The sequence below is a fragment of the Perissodus microlepis genome, chromosome 10 (genome assembly GCF_051167445.1).
Source record: "Perissodus microlepis isolate ML-2025 ecotype Zambia chromosome 10, ASM5116744v1, whole genome shotgun sequence".
In the NCBI taxonomy this organism is placed as follows: Eukaryota; Metazoa; Chordata; class Actinopteri; order Cichliformes; family Cichlidae; genus Perissodus; species Perissodus microlepis.
In genome coordinates this window covers 2,078,455-2,097,195 of record NC_140470.1, presented here as the reverse complement: position 1 = coordinate 2,097,195, position 18,741 = coordinate 2,078,455, and the positions used below count along the sequence as shown (strand labels likewise).

The 18,741-nt window shown below is 40.9% G+C and overlaps 1 protein-coding gene across 1 annotated transcript in view; it reads left to right on the top strand.

The window, feature by feature from the left end:
• Positions 1-3,238: 3,238 nt before the first annotated feature.
• The window catches only part of cxadr (CXADR Ig-like cell adhesion molecule), a 38,753-nt gene continuing 23,250 nt past the window's right edge, over positions 3,239-18,741 (top strand). Inside the window, exon 1 of the mRNA XM_084941437.1 lies at positions 3,239-3,440. Within this exon, the coding sequence (XP_084797563.1) occupies positions 3,389-3,440 (52 nt within the window). The 5' untranslated portion in view covers positions 3,239-3,388. The remainder of the gene's footprint in view (positions 3,441-18,741) is intronic.

Sequence of the window (18,741 nt, the reverse complement as noted above, 5' to 3'; positions counted from 1 at the left end):
CTGATAGTTCAGTGCAAAAAAGATAAAGGAACAGAGCGAGGAGACAAAACCACATGGATGACGTGACAATGACAGAACTGAGGCAGAGGGTTTATTTTAGTTGATTCTATGCTGTTCTATCTTATTTTGGGTTGTTTTTTGTTTTTTTTAATATAGGGCTGTTTTAATTTTTATGTATTTTGTGTTTTATTTATTTATTTTTGTTGTTTTGTGTTATTCTATTGCTTTTAACTTATTTTCTGTACAGCACTTTGGTCCTGTGCTGGGTATTTTAAAGTGCTTTATGAATAAAATTGGATTGGAGAGGGAACAGAAAAACAAAGGATATTACCTAAATAACCTTCAGAGCCATCACTATCAAGAACTGAAGACTCATCATACGGGACTTCTAAATACAATGAACTAAACTAAAGCAACAACACTACAAATAGTAAGAAGAGTAAGTGAATATCAACGACAGCAAAGACAACTAATGAACCAAACCCAAAAACTCAAACCCACGATCCAGGGACCATGACAATGACCAACACAAAGTAACACATCACTGATCGATGTGCAAAGCTGGGAGAGACTCACTCCAAAAGACTTGCAGCTGTAAGTGCCGATGGTTGGACAGAATATTGGTTCTTCTGGTTGATGTGCAAATATCAATTAACACATTTATTAATTTTTTCTCTAATTTAGTACATTTAAAACACAAGAGTGTGATACATTTTTACAATGAAAATTAATTACAAAGCCAACAGCCCTTCCAGAGAGACCCACTGATGTAACGTCACCTTCCTCTGCTGTAAAACCTCATATCAAAACTACTTTCTGTAAGAATATGTAGAAGATTGGAGCTCAGAAGCCCAACCTGTAGGAGGACTCCAGGGCTGCCACAATACAACAGGGCTCCTTTTAGCCCTCCTCCTGCACCAGTTATCATTATTACAGAGTACCCGAAGACCTTAAGGGGAAGAAGAAAGAGTCTTCTGAAAACTTAGTGAAACTCAATGTAAAGCCCACAGAAACCGATCCTGTGTTTAAGAACAAATACCTAATAACTTCTGACAAAGAAGACCTGAATAATTTAGCAATAATTCTAAATATAAAAACCAAAAAACCCTACGTGTATTTCAGCTGTTTATTTCTGCCACCTGGAAACATCTGAAGCTGTGGTGGGGAGGAGGTCACTAAACAAACAGCAACTCTTAACACACACTGATCTACTTTGTTGTGCACCTCCGTCCTATCTGACACAGGTTCCCAGTCTATCACAGGGCTAACACAGGAAGATCACCATTCACAGTCATGGCCAAATTAGAACTACGAGTTAACCTAATGTGCATGATTTGAACTGTGTGAGGAAGCTGGAGTATCCAGACACAACCAGCGCAGGCACAAGGAGAACAGGAAGCAGGAACCCGCTTCCTGTGAGGTGACAGTGCTAACCACTGCCCCACTGTTTCATGTTATACACAACATTATTTTTAATTGAAATTATACAGTACTGTGTCTTTTTTAAAGTGATCTTGAGCAATACTGTTCCAGATTCCCTGGAGGTCTTTCAAAGTTTACTTTGGACATTGGCTACTTTTTCGCTTATTTTCAGTCCAGTCGTTGTGCCTGACCATTTTCAGAGGAAGGTTAACAAACAATTCAAAATTGTATCTTTAGGAACTCTATTACTACCAGCCAAAGGGTGAGATATGCAAAATCACACAAGACCTGGACTAAAAATCAGTGGCAATGATGTTATGGGGTGATTAATCCACACTTGAAATTTTAGTTTAAACTGTGTTTAATATGTTTGAAGCTCAGGAGAGAAGTACAACAGTGAGTCTCTACAGAAATCTGTAAAACATGGTAGAGATCAAAGCCTGGAGAACTATTTCTGAACACTACTTAAAGAAGTTACAGGAAAGCTTGTCTGAGAGAGTTAAGTCTGTGTTGAATAATAAAGGTTGTCAAACATTGACTTTCAAGCTTTTTAGAAACTCTCTTGTTGGCTTAAATACTGTATTTTCTATTTATTTAAGCACTTGTTTCAAAACTGCTGCAGTGCCTTCGCAATATAATGTAAAGAAATGACAGTGGTTCATGACATGTGGTATTTCTTTTGATTTCAGATTAGTTTGGATCTTATTAACATATTTGCTTTTTCTTTTACTGAGCTACTACTTATTCAATCAATTTGCTACACGTTTGCTGTGTTTAACTTATTTTTTAACTGTGGTCACAAATATATTTCCCAGTTTGTGTGTTCCTCACACATGTGAGGCTTTTGCTCAAGTTTGAGTCACTGAGCTTTTTTTGTTCAGTTTTCCAATTGGTTGTCTGGTTGTCTCTTATAGTGTGTCTTTTGTCTCCTCTCCTTCTTCTCTTCCCTCATCCCAAATTGGTCACGGTGGATGGCTGCCCCTGTTCAAAGGGAGTTTTTCCTCCCCACTTTCACCAAGTGCTTGCTCATCATGATCGTCTGATTGTTGGTTACAACATAAAGCACCTTGAGGCAACAGTTGACCTGATGCTATATAAATATAATCACACTCATTCCAGCTGGATGGCAGGGAGTCAAGTTGTGGAATGTAGCTGAGAACTGTTACTCAAATGTTTTACAGTACAAAATGTGTCATCGTACTTCTGCTCTACTACATTTCCCGATCTAAATATTGTAATTTGTATTAGCAAGATGTCATTTATTAACAGCTTTAGTTGCTTACTTATTTTGCAGATTATTACAGATTATATTCTTCATAAAACTGCCCAGCTCAATATAAGTAATTAAAATAATTTTCAGCTGAGTATGTCTTGAGGCTAAATTTCTTGTACTGTTACTTAAGTAGTCTTGTGATTTATTTATTTCATTTATTTTTATTTTATTTTTAACTAAAAAGAGTTAAGTCTTCCTTAGCTTTTTAAGTAATGTTGTACGTTGGACTCTGTATCCAATATTTTATATGTCAGTTCTCTTCCAGCACATCCTCTTGTGGTTTCACAAAATAAACTTCCGTGAAGAAAAGTTCCCTGACTGACTGATCTTTAGAGAACCATTGATGGAAAGGTCCATGAGGGCCTCTGGCTGGGACACACACAGAGTAGTGCCGTTGTACCGTAAATCATTCTTCAAAGATCCAGCGGATAAGAAGACACGGGCAGGTTGAGCGAACCGTAGCATGGACACCGGCAGAGGGCGTCGCTGGACGTGGGATGGATAGGCCAAGCGGCGGTCACGTGACGCAGTGCGGCGCGCTTCGCTGTGCACCTGCACAGAGTGGAGGACGAGGAGGAGGCGGTGTGGAGTTTGGATGCTGTGTCGGGGCTGAGCTGCCGAGTCTCACTTCAAATTCAGCACAAGTTCTTCGACCAAGTTTCACTGAACAAGCGGCGGAATAGTTGAGCAGGAATGGAGCTTTCGGCGGCCCGGTTGTGTGTCTCACTGTTGAGCCTCTTCGCAGGTAAGTTTGTCGACTGAGCTGAAGCTGAGCTACTTTGACTCTAATGAATATTTCTGTGAAACGGGCTCGGAGCGGTCAGACGTGTACAACAACGCTAGCCGTTGACGTGGACACCGAAACTCGTGTTTTTTCGACGAGTTGAAAGGCGCATAATTTTTAAAAGTCGTGTTTTTCAGTAGTTCGACTTGATAACGAAGCTGTAACTTTAGCGGTTAAACACAAAGCACTTCCCAACAGAGCTACCTGTGACCCAAGGTCAGTTTAGTTGTGTTACAAGCAGAACAAACGAACCGCGAAAGCAGATTTAAAGTGAAACAGTTAAGTAGTCAAACTGTGAAAAACATGTCTGTTTTCTGCGTTGACACACGGGTCGGTCGACGAACAGCATTTCAGTCATTTGTGGTCATATCTCATCTCAGTGACCAGTAAGGGACAGTGGTTTAGTTCACACTTTTAATCAGCCTTACCCAGTGGCTGTGTTTTGTACCTGAGCTGAATGCTTTTTTAAAAAATGTGCTGAACTGGGATTTTAAATGCTCACGTTAACGAGCGGGGGGATTATTTTATATGAAAAAAGGACATTTCCCCGGTGCCAAAAATCAGTGTATTTCCCTCCGTGCGTCCATTTCTTTTGGTTTATCGTCGCGTGGCTAACACAATAGCTTGATCCGCTTTTAAACCTGTGGCTGCAGGACTTCAAAGTGCTGCCCCCCCCCCTCTGCCATCTGCCCTTACCCCCCCCCCAGCCCCAAATCCGGTATCACGCCAACTTCAGCCCATGTTTGCTGCTGCTGTGACTGCTTCCTTCACGTCGGTATCATTTATTTATCGTTTTTAACGCCTCACAGGACTCTGCTTTGTTGGCAGTTTAGTCCTAGTGACCCTCACCTAAGAGGGTTTATGTTGTTCTGTTGACAGTGTGTGTGAAACCTCTGATTAGACCGGTTATTTTAAGCTGTCAATGGTCAACAGTGGACTCCAGTTTGTCTTCACCTTGTTACATTTTAACCAGCTTGGGCTGTTTCCTCTTAAGGCTTTGTGCATTTGAAATAATGTATCTGGCTGTGCATGATTTCATTTCTAAAACATTTTGTGATGTTATTTGGGTTACTAGTTGTTACCATCAAAATGAAACCAATGATACACGAGAATTCATGAGAATTCATCTCATATCTGCATTAGAACGAGTTTCCCGTGTTATTTAGGCTCATGGTGTGGGTGTAGCTGTTTAGTGTGCTGGAATTTACACTGAAACTAACAAGTGGCTCCACCTACTCTAAACAATAATGTGAAACTTGAGTTCAATATGCTGTGGTACTTAGTGAAAACATTTCTGATCTTTTGATGGGAAGCCACAGAGTCTTGGTCAAGGCATTGCAATCCAGTTGGCTTGTTAGTGAGAGAATTAAATTGTAATAAAGCAATCCTTTATTTAGGATTTCCTAGTCTCTCTCTCTCCGTATAAAAGCTGTGAGTGTCACAGTGTAATATTAAAGTTTGCATAGTGTGCTGTTTAGCCTTTTGTCTCATCATTCACATTGTTGTGTCTACACCAGTTTGGCTCATTAACATTTTAATGGCACCATAGTCTCGTTATGGGGTCGCTGTTCCACTTGATCAGACAAGAACAGTATCTCAAAACATTCTTTGATTGGCTTAGAAATCCACCATAAATGTGCTCACCTCGCTTTAATGGCAAAAATAACAAGTGGGGTCTTTCTGCTCCATTTTCTCTGTCCTATTTATATGTGGCTCTTCGTGAGCTATAAAGGGTTGACAAAAGTAATGCGTTTGTAATAGGAAGTCTAAGTCATTTAAATTGTACCATTTGTCATCAGGGAATAAGAATCCAAACTTTGGTCTCAGATTTTATAATGGCATTACATGTGTACATGTTTTTCTATTTTTCAAGGTGTATATGTGAGCTATATACACAATATGATCATAAATAAATCAGATAAATATTAGGGTTGTGGTAGTGCTCTTGAATGAAAAAAAATACATCTTTTCTAGATAAATTCTAGATAAATCTATGGGGAAAAGAAATCAGAGATCAAATAAATGAAAATGACACTTTGAACTTGCCTCAGATGATTGTAGGATTATACGTATATATTGTATAATGAGGAAACGGTCAGTATTTGGAACCAATACACATTTCCAGTAAAAATTATGGTGTCAAATTTGAATGTAATACTATTTAAATCATTTTAATGTTGTGTATTAACATAGCAGAGAACCTGTCATTTAAAACCAGGCTGGTGCTTATTACCTAAATGGTTGAATATATATGCTGTCATAAACTGGGATAGTAGCTGTGCTGTAATATTTGTTTATAGTGTTGTCAGCGTTTATACTCCCAAACATGATTATGTCATTGTTTCTTGGTCAACATCTCAGGGTCTGCCAATGAAACTGAATCTGGTACATTTGATAGTTGGATGTAAGAGTTCATATTAATTCATGTTTTCTGCCTTCTAAAGCAAAATTTAAAAAAAACAAACAAAAAGTCAATGGCAATAAAAGTGATGGCGTCATGATGTTGTTACGTCTGTTACCCTCCTTCGTTTTCTTTAATTCGCTGTTCTAGTACTTTCAGTTTTAACTTTAATTTAGCTGCTTGCTAACTGAAGTGTAATTTTATGGTCCTGCAAATTGTCCGTGTGCTTGCATGTTTCTGTTTTTAATGGGATGTGCTCACACGGAGTCCTCCAAGGATTCGCTGGAAGCGTGTGATGTATGCATCTGCCAAATGCTGATTGGTTGAGAAGTGGGCCAGAATACAAAAAGGGAGTATTCGCTGGGAGTCGTGGGGGAAAAATAAAAATCGAAGATCATTAAAATACAACATGGAGAGCACAGACAGTGGCTGCAGTGGACAGTTTTCATTGTTTTTAATACTCGCTTTCACTTTCAGCTTTTTGTTTTAACTTCGCTGTTCTCTGTGGCTGACTGACAGACCGACAACAGTACAAGCAAGAGTAACCACAGACCACTTAGACCACATACTTTCTACACTGCCTCCATCTGACAGCGGCACTCTCTGCAGGGAAACACTCCATCACCTGGACTGCAAGCGGACAGCGAATGCAATAATCCTGCTGAACTGCTAGTTAGGGCTGGGCCATATTATACCGTTCATGGTAATACCGGTACAATGTTAGGCAACGATAAGAAAATAAAATATCACACTAGAATATGGGTAAAACGCGCATGCGCAGTGCCTTTGTTTTCATACGCACATGGCCGAAAAAGCATGGGGGCAACGGAGAATGAGAAGGGAGAAAGCGGATCGTTGAGTGAAACGGATGAACCAGAATTGGTTTGTAAAAATGCTGCAGCTTCAGTGATGTGGAACTGGTTTGGTGTTTGTCCGTCAGATACACAACAAAGCACTTTTTTTTGTACAACATGCAAGCGGCCGTTATTGCCGTATTTGTCGGACTAAGATGCTCGTAAATCTGGGAGTAATCTGGGTCCAAAACGCCGTCTGCTTCAGGTCTCAAAGTCAAACGAACACTGCAGCATCACTGAGAGTTAAAAACTGTCTAAAATCTTTCATCTTTAATAAAATCATCAGCATTGCTGCTTTACCAGGTGTAACTATGAAGTTTAATATCCAGGCATCCATGAAAACAGAATTTATTACATTTAACAGAGTTAGAAGTTAGCAGGAAGCTAGCGGAAGTTAGTTTGCTAGTTTCGCTAGTTACCTAAACATGATATAGCATGTTCTGACTGAGAGATTTCTGAAAACATTCAAACGTACAGCTCTGCTATCACTTCCAACATAAATGAAGACAGAAAACTAAACAGCAGTGACGTTTGTAGGGTTACTGAAGTTGGGCTAGCTGGTATAAACTTCAGTCAGGAGAACAACTGAGATAATCCATCCACAATACCAGGTTAGTCATTAATATACTGCAACAACACGGGAACAGAGCAGCTGTGATAGAATACAGCATTAATGAATCAATGGTACAGAAGTGGAGGAAGAAGAATGAGTTGAATAAAGTTTGATTTATCTGACTGTTTTGCTTAATGTGTCTTATAATCTCGTGCACCTTATGGTCTGAAAAATACGTATTTGACTTTTTTATTTGGCACACTGCAGTTTAATGTTGCAAAGCACCTCTTTTTAACTTCAGTGGATATTATACATGGTTATGCTGAGGATATGTCAGCCCGTTTCTACTGGAAATGCCTTTTGGTTAAACTTTCAGCAAGGAATTTGCATTTGCACTGTTAAATTTTTATAAAGCTTTAATGCACATAAAAAACAGCTGCTTGTTTAAGTGAAAATAAATGGATGTTTTTTTTGTGCTTGTAAAGTTGTGGAGTTGTATTTTGTGTCTTGTCTCGCATCAATTATATCGTCAGTTATATCGTTATCGCAAATTTTCAAATGTATATCGTGATAAATATTTTTGGCCATATCGCCCTGCTCTACTGCTAGCATAACCAAATACTCTGATTTGTGGTGATGGCTTGTGCTTTTTGTTTACAAGCAGGATGCTTCGACTAGAGAGGCAGTTTATTAGTTACAGCACGATGTTAGATTCACTTTAGATGTTACTGCCATTACAAGTGGCCTGACAGCAAGCCTGTTAATCATGCTTTAAGGCCTCCGTCATGCTGCATTGGTAGTCTGCAGGTGTTGCCCAGAGTTTTGTGCACCTACCGTTGTTGGTGTCGATATCTACTGCTCACTGTGGGCATTTTTTTTTTTTTGTGATACTTCTGGTAATGCGGGCTACTCTTTTCATGCTGTCAACGTTTCTGTCAGCACCGTCAGTCAGCTGTAACACAAATGTTTTGGACTTGTTTTTCTGTTTCAAAATGAGAACAATCGATTAATGTTTGGTTCCGAGAAAACTGAAGCCTAATTTAAGGTGTTTTTGTTGGTTGTAAAGTCCTCAAACTGCTTGACAACGAGTTCAAAACGAAACTGAAGCCAATCGGCAGCGAGGGAAGCGTCTGTGCAGGTTGTCCAGAAATTTCTTGGCAATCACAGAGCACAGAATTATGCTGAGCTCGTGTGCAATGCTGAGAGCATACCACCGAACTGAAGATGCACTTTTTACATTCTGATCACAACTTTGTCCACCAAACCTAGGCGATGTCGGTGACGAGCATGGGGAGTGATTCTAATTAAGATGTACAAGGTTGGCTGTTGTAGTTGGTGTTGGTACAAGCAAGTGCTTTAGACGTTTCTGCATAAAGTGACAGAGATACATGTTACCATGTCTCTGGTATCACCCACTGGTTTGTTTTCAGAATGAACCACATTAAAACAATTTAACTGGAAATAGTTAAAATTCCAGTTATTATGTTGATATATTGCCATATTCAAAAGTGACAAAACAACAACAGTGTGTGTCTCTAATTCCTGACACGCACAAGCTTAAATTGAATGTGTTCCCTGTAGCAAACATAAATATTTTTTGCAGTGTGCACTACAAAGTAAGCAGCATTGGTTTGTTTGGCAGACGGCACTCCAGACGGTTTTCTGAAGTGTGTTTGTATTTTGGATTTATGCAGAAATCACCATTAATCTCTTAGTGTTGTCTGTGCCTGTTTCTGTCTGTTGGTGTAATGGTAGGAATGAATGAATGTATGTTTGTATGTTCCCCATCTCCTCCGAGACGAATTTGTACATATTTAAAGTACGCATGGGTTTGCTACTATGTATAATATAAGCACGTGTCATACTGTGCTTCAGCCATGAGATCTTAAAATGATTTAATGCAAAGTGTTTGTAAGAATTAAGTACAAATGAGAAATACTCATGGGTAAATCACAGGATAAGATAACAATTATATTTGAAACGCTAAGTGTTGCGAGGCTCGGAGGTTTCATACCGAAGACACAGTTTGCATGCCGTTAGCACCCAGTGGAGCTCCAATCACATCTCTAAAATCACCATAAGCCTTTCATGTGTGTGAGGTTTTCCATTTACATCTCTGTGACAGATCAGACGAATAAGTCTGAGGAGGAATGATGTTATCAGTGTCCTGGAGTTTAGTTTGTGGCTGCCAGCTGTTTCTCGGGGTCTTGTGTGTTTATCCTGTTCCTGCAGCACCAGGTAACAGCGTGCTCTATCCATAAGCCGTGTGAGTTGGACACATTTGGACATACAGCAGAACAGCAATACCTTCATCATTTATTTAGAATAAATGAAGTCATGGATTGAACAGGAGCTGATGCTGTGTACTGTACTTTAGACAGGTGCGCTAGCACATACTCAGTCTTGGTGCATAAACTACAGTTTAATACTCTCCTAATTCTCATGACTGAAGGAAGGAAATGGAAGGAAAACAGTATTTAGAAAATAAATAAAAATAAACGATGGCGCTCGGGGAGATTGGCTCACTGATTGGCTGGTTGCAGTTGGAAATAAGCCATTAGTGTCAATGCTGCAGAGAAGAAAATAGCTTGTTTCTTAGCTCATCAGGGAAACAGTTTTTCTCATGGGTGAAAACAGTGTCCTTAGCTGTCTCTGACATGTGTGTCATTTATTTGCTTTGGTTACATAACCTGTTGATTTGGATTTGGCAGTCTACACTCTGCATGTCTCACATGGTCCGAGTAGTCATTCTTCCAGGAAAGGTATTAGAAGGCTTCCCTGGTGCTCTCTCAACCCCCTCCACTCCTTGCTTGCCTTGCTTGCTTGGCTTTACTCTTGTTTGGGTCAAGAGTGAGGCCACTGCCATAAAACAAAATAAAGCACAAAGCAACCTTGTAAAAATGTGAGCGGGACGGGCACAGAAGGGAGTTACCTGATAAGCCTATAACCAAAGGCCGTGACAAGAGCCTGGTTGCTTGGTTACCTTTTGAAAACAGACACAGGGAGTACGTGTGTGTGTGTGTGTGTGTGTGTGTGTGTGTGTGTGTGTGTGTGTGTGTGTGTGTGTGTGTGTGTGTGTGTGTGTGTGTGTCTCTAAATCCAGCCTCCCTCTTCTGTATATGGATCCTCTTTTATAGCAGATCGAAACTCCTATTTCAGATTCATCTAAATGTCTTGAAACGTTCACTGTTATTAGGATAATATCTGTTGTCACTTTTACGTAAAGCTATGACAATGGCAGCACAACCTGATCCATTATCAGCTCACACAGACAGTAATGACTGGAGGTCAAACTCGTCGTGACCCATCAGTCTAACGCCACTCCCTGCCTCCCATTGGCTGAAACGTGTTGCAGTCGCCGTTTTCTATTCAGCCGAGCGCCTTCCCCACCCAAAGCCCCTTGTCCTTGGAAATGAAGCAGGGGCACGTAGAATCGGATTACACTCCAGGGACACTGGTGTGTCCTCCACAATCTCACGATGGGGATGGCCGCGCATGAATATTCACAGCCCACACGTTAATATTTTAGCATGCCAGCCCTGTGCAGGCTCCCGCTCACCTACGTAGAAGTGTGAAATACTGAGCCCACCTTTACCTCGCCACATTACCTCTCTTCTAGCTTCCATTTCATATCTGAATTATTAAATGAACAAATTATTGCCGGCTAGAGAATAAATGAAAATGATTAATAGTGGTGCCTGTTTGAGAGTCCTGTTAATGGGTGTGAGAGCACTTTGTATTCAGAGCTCATTGCTTTTTCACAGGGTTGAGAGTGAAGCTGCATTCTGGGGCTGCTGCCAAAGCATTCTTGTAGGAAGATATATTGGCAAGGTTTATCTTGAACCCTTGGTCATAAAGTCAGTATTACACTGACCGATCATCGTCATCTTGTGTAGCCTCTGTCCAGCTTCTATAACACTTTGGCGTGTCAGTGTTGACATGGCATCATCAGCTGCATTATTCATTGTCCAATAATTGATTTGCTAGACTATGTTGTTCAGCTAAATTCATTTGAAAAGCTGAGGGTGAATGTTTAATATTTTTGCTCAGTAAATTGTAACGTTGCGTACCCTGTAAGCTCTTTGATCCACTAGAAAAAACTGCAATGAATTGTATACATGTTATAAATAAAGCATAGGGGTTTGAAGGCTAAGGATGATTGGAGAGAGGGCAAGTAATCGAATGATCCAAGCTTGGCTAAACCTGAATACTTCAAATGTCAGCGCTAATTAACTCCATGAGATGAGACGAGCATGTGGATGCTGACGTTTGTCTCAGACTTATAACATTAGCAAATGTTTTAGTGCAGTTTCTTTGCCTTATGTGGGATGCTCTCATTTTTACAGCAAGTTAGCTGGACCTATGAATCACCGATCAATTCATGGCACTAACTATAGCAATGCAGCAAAGTAAAATGTCCAAGATAAAGACAATGTTGGACAATACCTCCCACTCACTCAATGACATGCTGGCCAATCACAGGAGCACGCTTAGTAAGAGACTGAGATTACCCATAATGCACCACTGAACGACACAGGAAGTCATTCCTGCCCGCGGCCCCCTCCCTGTACAACTCCTCCATCTAACACACTGTAAACACTGGAATAGTTACAGCCTTTTTGCACGCGCTCGTTTCTACTCAGTAATGTTGCTGTCGACATTCTTGATATTTATTTATAATCACCTCTGTCAATCTTTGATATTTATTATGAATTATTATTAAATCTGTAACATATTGTCTAGTCTAGTCCAGGGGTCCCTAATCCCAGTCCGTGAGGGCCGGTGTCCTGCAGGTTTTAGATCTCACCCTGGGTCAACACACCTGAATCACATGATTAGTTCATTATCAGGCCTCTGGAGAACTTCAGGACATGTTGAGGTCATTTATCCATTTAAATCAGCTGTGTTCGATCAAGGACACGTCTAAAACCTGCAGGACACCGGCCCTCGTGGGCTGGGGTTGGGGACCCCTGGTCTAGTCTGTTACTGTACTGGAGCAACTGTAACCCACATAATGTCCTTAGGGATTAATAAAGTATGCTGATTCTGAAATTGGTCTTCTTTAATCTTTTAGTGTGAGTGCATCTCTTAGAAGAAAAATATAAATAAAAATTGGGCCAAAATTAAATCAGCAGGGCCGTGGTTTCACTTTTACACTCTGTATATATTTCTGTTCATTAAAACTTCTTTGGAGTAAAATGATATCTTTATTCATCTGGCCCAAGTGCATTTCCTGAGTAGTTAAATTTCCACGTCCTGTCATGATCCCTGGAGTCTTTAGAAAGTCTTTTGGCTCGTTGCACCGTTTGAAATATCATTGTCTGCCCTTTGTGTCTACCTGTTGTCAGCACACAGCCTCTTGCTGTCCATGTAACCTGTTAGTTAAAACAAGGTCACAGTAGTGCCGATACTCTCCGCTCCGAGTCCATCAGTCATCATCGCCGTGTCGCACCGTTAGGGGGATAACCCTTAAAGCACATTTATGACTTTGCTGCTCAATGCCCAGCTTTGGGGTGCAAACAAGGCCCGGTGCTCCTAATGAGGAATAATGGGCTCTGTGACAAAAAAGATGTTCGCTGAGACGATAATAAGGGTTTTCATGTGCCTCGTATCTCAAATGAACACGTCCAGAATACAATTTTTCTGTAGATAAATTGCACCGACGCAAAGACGCTACAGCGCAGCAAGCAGTGAAGGAGACTTGAAGGATTTCTGTATAATCATTTCTAGGGAAGGGGGGGCAATATTATATAAACAAATGCAATTATATAATAACTAGTGTAGCATTTAAATACAAATAACTAATAAATCAAGCCTGAAGAGTTACCCGCTGTTAAATAAAGAGTTTTCCACCCTTAAAGGTTTTTAAGTTGTTTCTAATTTTCTATTGAATTTCATGCATCTTTTGCTTTATTGTTCCAAAAGGATGGAATTGCCTGTAGAGACCATCCACGACCGAAAGCACTAGTCCCATTTTTCTCCCCACATTACAGGTTCATATCCTTTTTGTTTTTGCATAACACTTTGAGCTAGACGTCTCATTGAGGGTACACAGTGTGGCAGACAGACCCCCAGGGTGCTGCAGGTAGTGGTGTGCAGCTTGTTCCAGCTTGCTTGCTAGGTAGATGTCAGCTCGACTCTACGTGTGCTTGAACCTCTGACAGATTCTGTTGTGCGGTGGTAAAAAAACAGGCCTATTGTGGTGTACTACTATATATTAAAAAAGTCTCCTTATCTTGTAAAGCAGACTTGGAAATTGCGATACATTTTCCTCCTCAGCTGTGGTTTACAGTAGATGTATCATTTCAGAGATTAACATTGTGTATTGTTTTGTGTATGTCACATTATTATCAGCTAATGTGCAGGCATTGTCTTACACAGAGCTGAGTTGTGGGGCGATGATTATATTTTGTCCTCCAGCAGCGTTGCCCTCCCCCTCTTCTCCTCTAAGAACATTAGAGTTAATTGTGTGTCTAATCTTGAAAAATATTATGGCTCAGGAAAAAAGCTCCATAGGCAGAAGGTGGGGTGATTTTTGAGAGGTGGGAGAGGGGGTGAAGCAGCTGTTGAAGGAGCCATTTTTAGCACCTCGTCTCATTGAAAAACATTACGCATTGCCAGCTGCAGGTACGGTGAAAAAGGCAAATAAGTGGTGTCTGGAGAGAGCCTCTTTCTTCATTTGCTCCCACTTTTTTTTGCTCCCTGTGGTGCTGATTTTCAAGTGTGTCTTTGTCTGGCATTTAATCATCTTGTCAAATTATATACTTATGCTAATAACTCCAGTCCATGGAAAAAATTGATTTGTAATAAAAGCAAATGCGTGTTATCCTGATCGAAGCAGTTTTTACAGTGCTGCGATGGCTTGTATTTGACATTTGTGAATAATATTGAAGCAGTCGTGTGGTGAAATTTTATGACAAAGTCCCAATCTTGTTATGAGCGTTAAAGGAGAATTGATACAAAGAGGCACAGAATTAGATCCAGGAAATAAATCCAATTTGTTGTGACATTCGTTGCCTCATTATCGAGCTGGTGCTAAACCGAAGCCAAAGACTGTAATGAAAAATGTCAGAATCTCTAAAGAGGCCAAGTATTAAATGTAGCTTTAAATATCAGGACACGTTTTATGGCATCAAATGAACGTCACCCCTTCAGACCCAGCAGAGATTATATCTCTCGGCTGGCCTGGGAACGCCTTGGTGTTCCCCGGACAAGCTGGAGGAGGAGCTGGGGAGAGGGAGGTCTGGGCTTCTCTGCTTAGGCTGCTGCCCCCGTGACCCAGCCCTGGATAAGCGGAAGAAGATGGATGGATGTAATGTTTGGGTTGAAGAGATAATTAATATTAGATCAGACTAATCGAGTTCATCTTTGGATAAGGATCAGATAATGATAATGCAGTCATTCCCTGTTTGATCTTCTCATGTAGGTGTGATTGACCTTTTCTTTATCTCGAGGGGTATTGTGTTATATAAAGGAAAAGAGGGCTGGTTTCAACTGGTGTGTTTCTGTTACGGTAGGGAAGTTGTGAATGTTGTGATTGTTTTATGAATTCAACAGGTCTTCATCACATTTAAATGACATTCATTTGCTTGCTATGGTTTTATAACCAGGTGTCCAGAACGAGTGTGGCTGTCTGCCATCTCCTCTCTCTCCCAGTAATATTCAATAAAACTGTCTGCTCAACCTCTTCTTCCTCTCAAGTCATTACTTCTGGCTCTTTGTTAGATGTATAGGTATGATGACCAGGACATCTGTTACAGTTGGAATAGAAAAGGCTAAGTGTCCAAACCACAGCAAGGTCAGCGAGCCACAACAGACATTTAATTCCTGCGTTGCATCTTACCGCCATGCCAGGAAATCGACAGCTTGCCCAGCTTCCCTCTGGAGAGATGAGACTGAACTGACATTGGCTCTGTGACTGGCTGGTTTATGATGGTCAGAACTCACATTACTGCACAACCTTAATTAAATGCTGCTGTTTTAATAAGCAGTCACAAAGGGGCAGCCCGGCTGCAGTTGTTGCTGGTAAGTTCCTGAGAAACCAGCTGTTAAGTGTCTTAATGGAGACCATGTATAATTCATAGGCACATGCAGAGGTGCGTAGCTGGCTGGCCTGCTATGAGTGGCTGATAATTGCAAGAAGAAAAGACCCATCACCAAATCTCCAGTCACACCGGCACACACGGCACCCAGCTCCTTTAAAAAGTGGCAGGGGAGCATCACCTCTACATTTATTTCATTTGAGACAAGATTTATAAATGACAGCTGAAGCTATAACACAACTCAGCAGCTAGACCTGTAGATTAATGACCTGTGAACACATAAAAAAGATCCTCTGTCTGCCTTCAATGTCACCCTACATTTTGTCAACTAATACAGCCTTTAGACAGCAGTCCCTATGGTGTTCAGCCCACGTTGGTTCCTTACAGCTCTGAAGCTGTCGGACATCGATCCAGCAAGGAAAACTCATACTTGTGTTAGGTGTGTTTCCTTATACATCGCTGCCCAGCTGGGCCTCCCAGATGGATGTGTCTGAACTGTAGAGCTTTGCTTGTACCAGAAAACTTCTACAGTTTGCTAGTTTAAACTTTTCCACACCAAGGTAGGTAAACAATTGTGTAGGTTGTCCTTCACTGACATAATCTACTGTAGCTGTAAGCCTGTTCGAGATGCCCTTATAAGCAGTGTTTGGCTGCAAGTACAGTCTACTCAGGGTTCAGACCTCTTTAGATGTCATTAGGGGAGTCGGGGAGTTTGCTTCTGAGGCAGGTTTCAGGCGGAAACACTCTGCTGCACTCACTACACACTGAGCTGACCTTGACAAATCTTCTGCAGGTGGAAGGTTGTTTGTAGCATTTTTTCCCCTTTTTCCACACAAGTCAGAGACATGGAAACAGTTACAACTTGGAAATGAAAACAAAAACTTTGAGATGCTGTACTCCTTAGTTTCTTATCAACAACTGACCTTTTAAAATAAGACAACTAGTAAATCATCCATGCAAGAGAAAAATGAAGATATGGTGGAAAATATACCTGAGTATATGTGTGGGACACACTGCACTTGGTTAGCAATCGCTGCAAATGGAAATCAGGAATGTGCAACAAAATTCCATTCATGTTTTTAAAGCGGGTGATGGAAAGTTAAGAAACAACCACAGTGACCTGTGGGCTGTCGGCACGTGATTTGGCGTGTTTAATGACTTGTTTATTAAAAATAGCACTGTAAAGAAACATACCTGAGGGGTGCACTGTGGAGCGCGTTCGACAAAGCCAGGCTTTCTTTGCATCAGCTGGCTTATCAAAAGCTAAACTCCAGCCAGAGATGATGAGTGGTTGTTATCAACTTTCAGTGTTAGCCCAGGCTTTCTGCTTCCAGCTCAGATAAAAGGAACATCTACTTCTGCACAAAATAAACAGATTGAGACAGACAAGACTCGCTCATTAAGAATATAAAACATTCTTGCATTCCCCGGGGTAAAAGATGCTAACCCATTCCTCTCATTTTATATTATACCACTGAGTTGCTTTATTTTGGACAAATGACAGTAAATGTTCCTTTGTTTAAAAAAAAATACCCAAAAAGTTCTTACAGTTATCAAGGAAAATGCAGCTGTTCCCAAATCAAAATGAAGTGAATTCCCGAGGATTCCAGCTTTGAGTCAGTTGTCTTCTCTTTTTCAAACCCCTCTGGGTGGAGAATATTACAGTAAATTAGAAGCAGAAATACAGCATTTGTTACAAATAACGTATGTTAATTTATTTGTTGCTTTTTCATTGTAATTTTGCAGAGATAAGAGAGGTGTGTGCAGTCTCTGCTTCATGCTGTGAAGTCCAGTTTAATGTGGGCTCAACAAATATTGATAGAAAATGTGCCTGATGTTTTCTAAAGAAGTTTCTATTTATTTTATTTCTAATTAGCTGCCAAATTACATAACTGCAGCTCGTAGCGTTCCTCCTGGAATATTAGATGTGCTCAAATCTGAGCTCTGCTTCTTTTAATGGGTTTATCTCGACTGTCCAGACTCTCTGCTTCTCTTTGAGTTTGACGGGGTTATCTCACGCTTGCGTAAAGAACTCAACATGGAGAGTAAATGTCTTCATGCTATGTCATAACAACATTTGTAGGCTTTCCTCTTTTGTACTGGATCACTGAACTAGTGCTGTGAGTTATTTTTAACATTCCCAGTTGTGTCCTGTCACTGAACGATGTATGTCAACAGGAGCGGTCGTTTGGAGCTCTCTCCTCATGTCGAGGCTGAGAGTGTGAGCTCTGGGCATGAATAAACCCAGCAGTCGTGGTTAAGCTGTAACAACTGACAGTGTTTGCCTGCAGCTTCCTACAGGGCCCACCACTCAGGTGCCTCGACTACACCTGCCTTCAAAACCTCACACTGAAGAAGACACTACAGCATTGAAGTATCAGGTCTGTGTTTATTTCCTGCGCTGAGCAAAAACTGAGAAAAGAAGGAGGATTATCTGTCTTATCTTTTAACAGCAGCCTTATCTGGATGTCCTGCAGCGCAGTTTCCCCCACACAGAGGACAGGAAGGGACTGTCTGTGTTGTTACACTTTCACAAAGACCTCATTCTGCCTGGTCAGGGCTGCTTTGGACAGGATGAGAGGGTTTAGTCAGAAGGGAAGTTAAAACTGCATTTGAAAAGGAATTGATGTTTTAGCAGTTATTACAAAGTACTTTTTTTCATGTGCCTTTTTCGCCGGAGTCCTCGGGCAACTTTCAACACCAATCAAATATGCTTTGAATAGATTACCCTGCAGTTGGCCCCGTTGCCTGTTAACAGCCCAGTCTGGGCTGGATATGCAACACATTTGAAACTGTGTACTTGTTCAGTGTCCAGAAGACCACCATCGTGTAATGTCCTTCAGGCAGGAGACCTAATTTTAGACCAGAACCTGGAGGAAATGGCATGAGCGTACCCAATGACAGCCTCCAGAAACAGCCATACGTTTCTCTGCGCTACGCTGAAAATAACTCGATACTTTAATCTAACATAGCAGAGGACAAACTTGATGCAATCAAAATGTCAGCTGAAATTCTGGTCTTTTACATCGCTGGTATATCAGCTTTCTGAGGAGACTGTGGTCAGATTTAAAGTTTTAAAACATGCTGCACTCCTCCTTGGATGAACAAGGGAGGAATCCAGGAATTCATTTGAAGTCATTTCTGTTTGAATTCTTGTTGTTTTTTAGCCGTTTCTGCACCGTCTGCAGTCTGGACCGACACCTTAATCCTTTTAATGGTTTGGCAGTGCGCCGTAGGAGTCTTTAAGTCTCAGTAGGTCTTTACTTAACGTACATGTTGTTTATGTGTGGCTGATTTATCCAAGCAGCTTTGAGTTGAGCAAAAACAGCATCTCTGCATTGAAGCCGGTACGGTGGGAATTGCTCTCAGAAGAATGAGGAAATATTTTCTTATCGCACAGAAACGCAAGTCA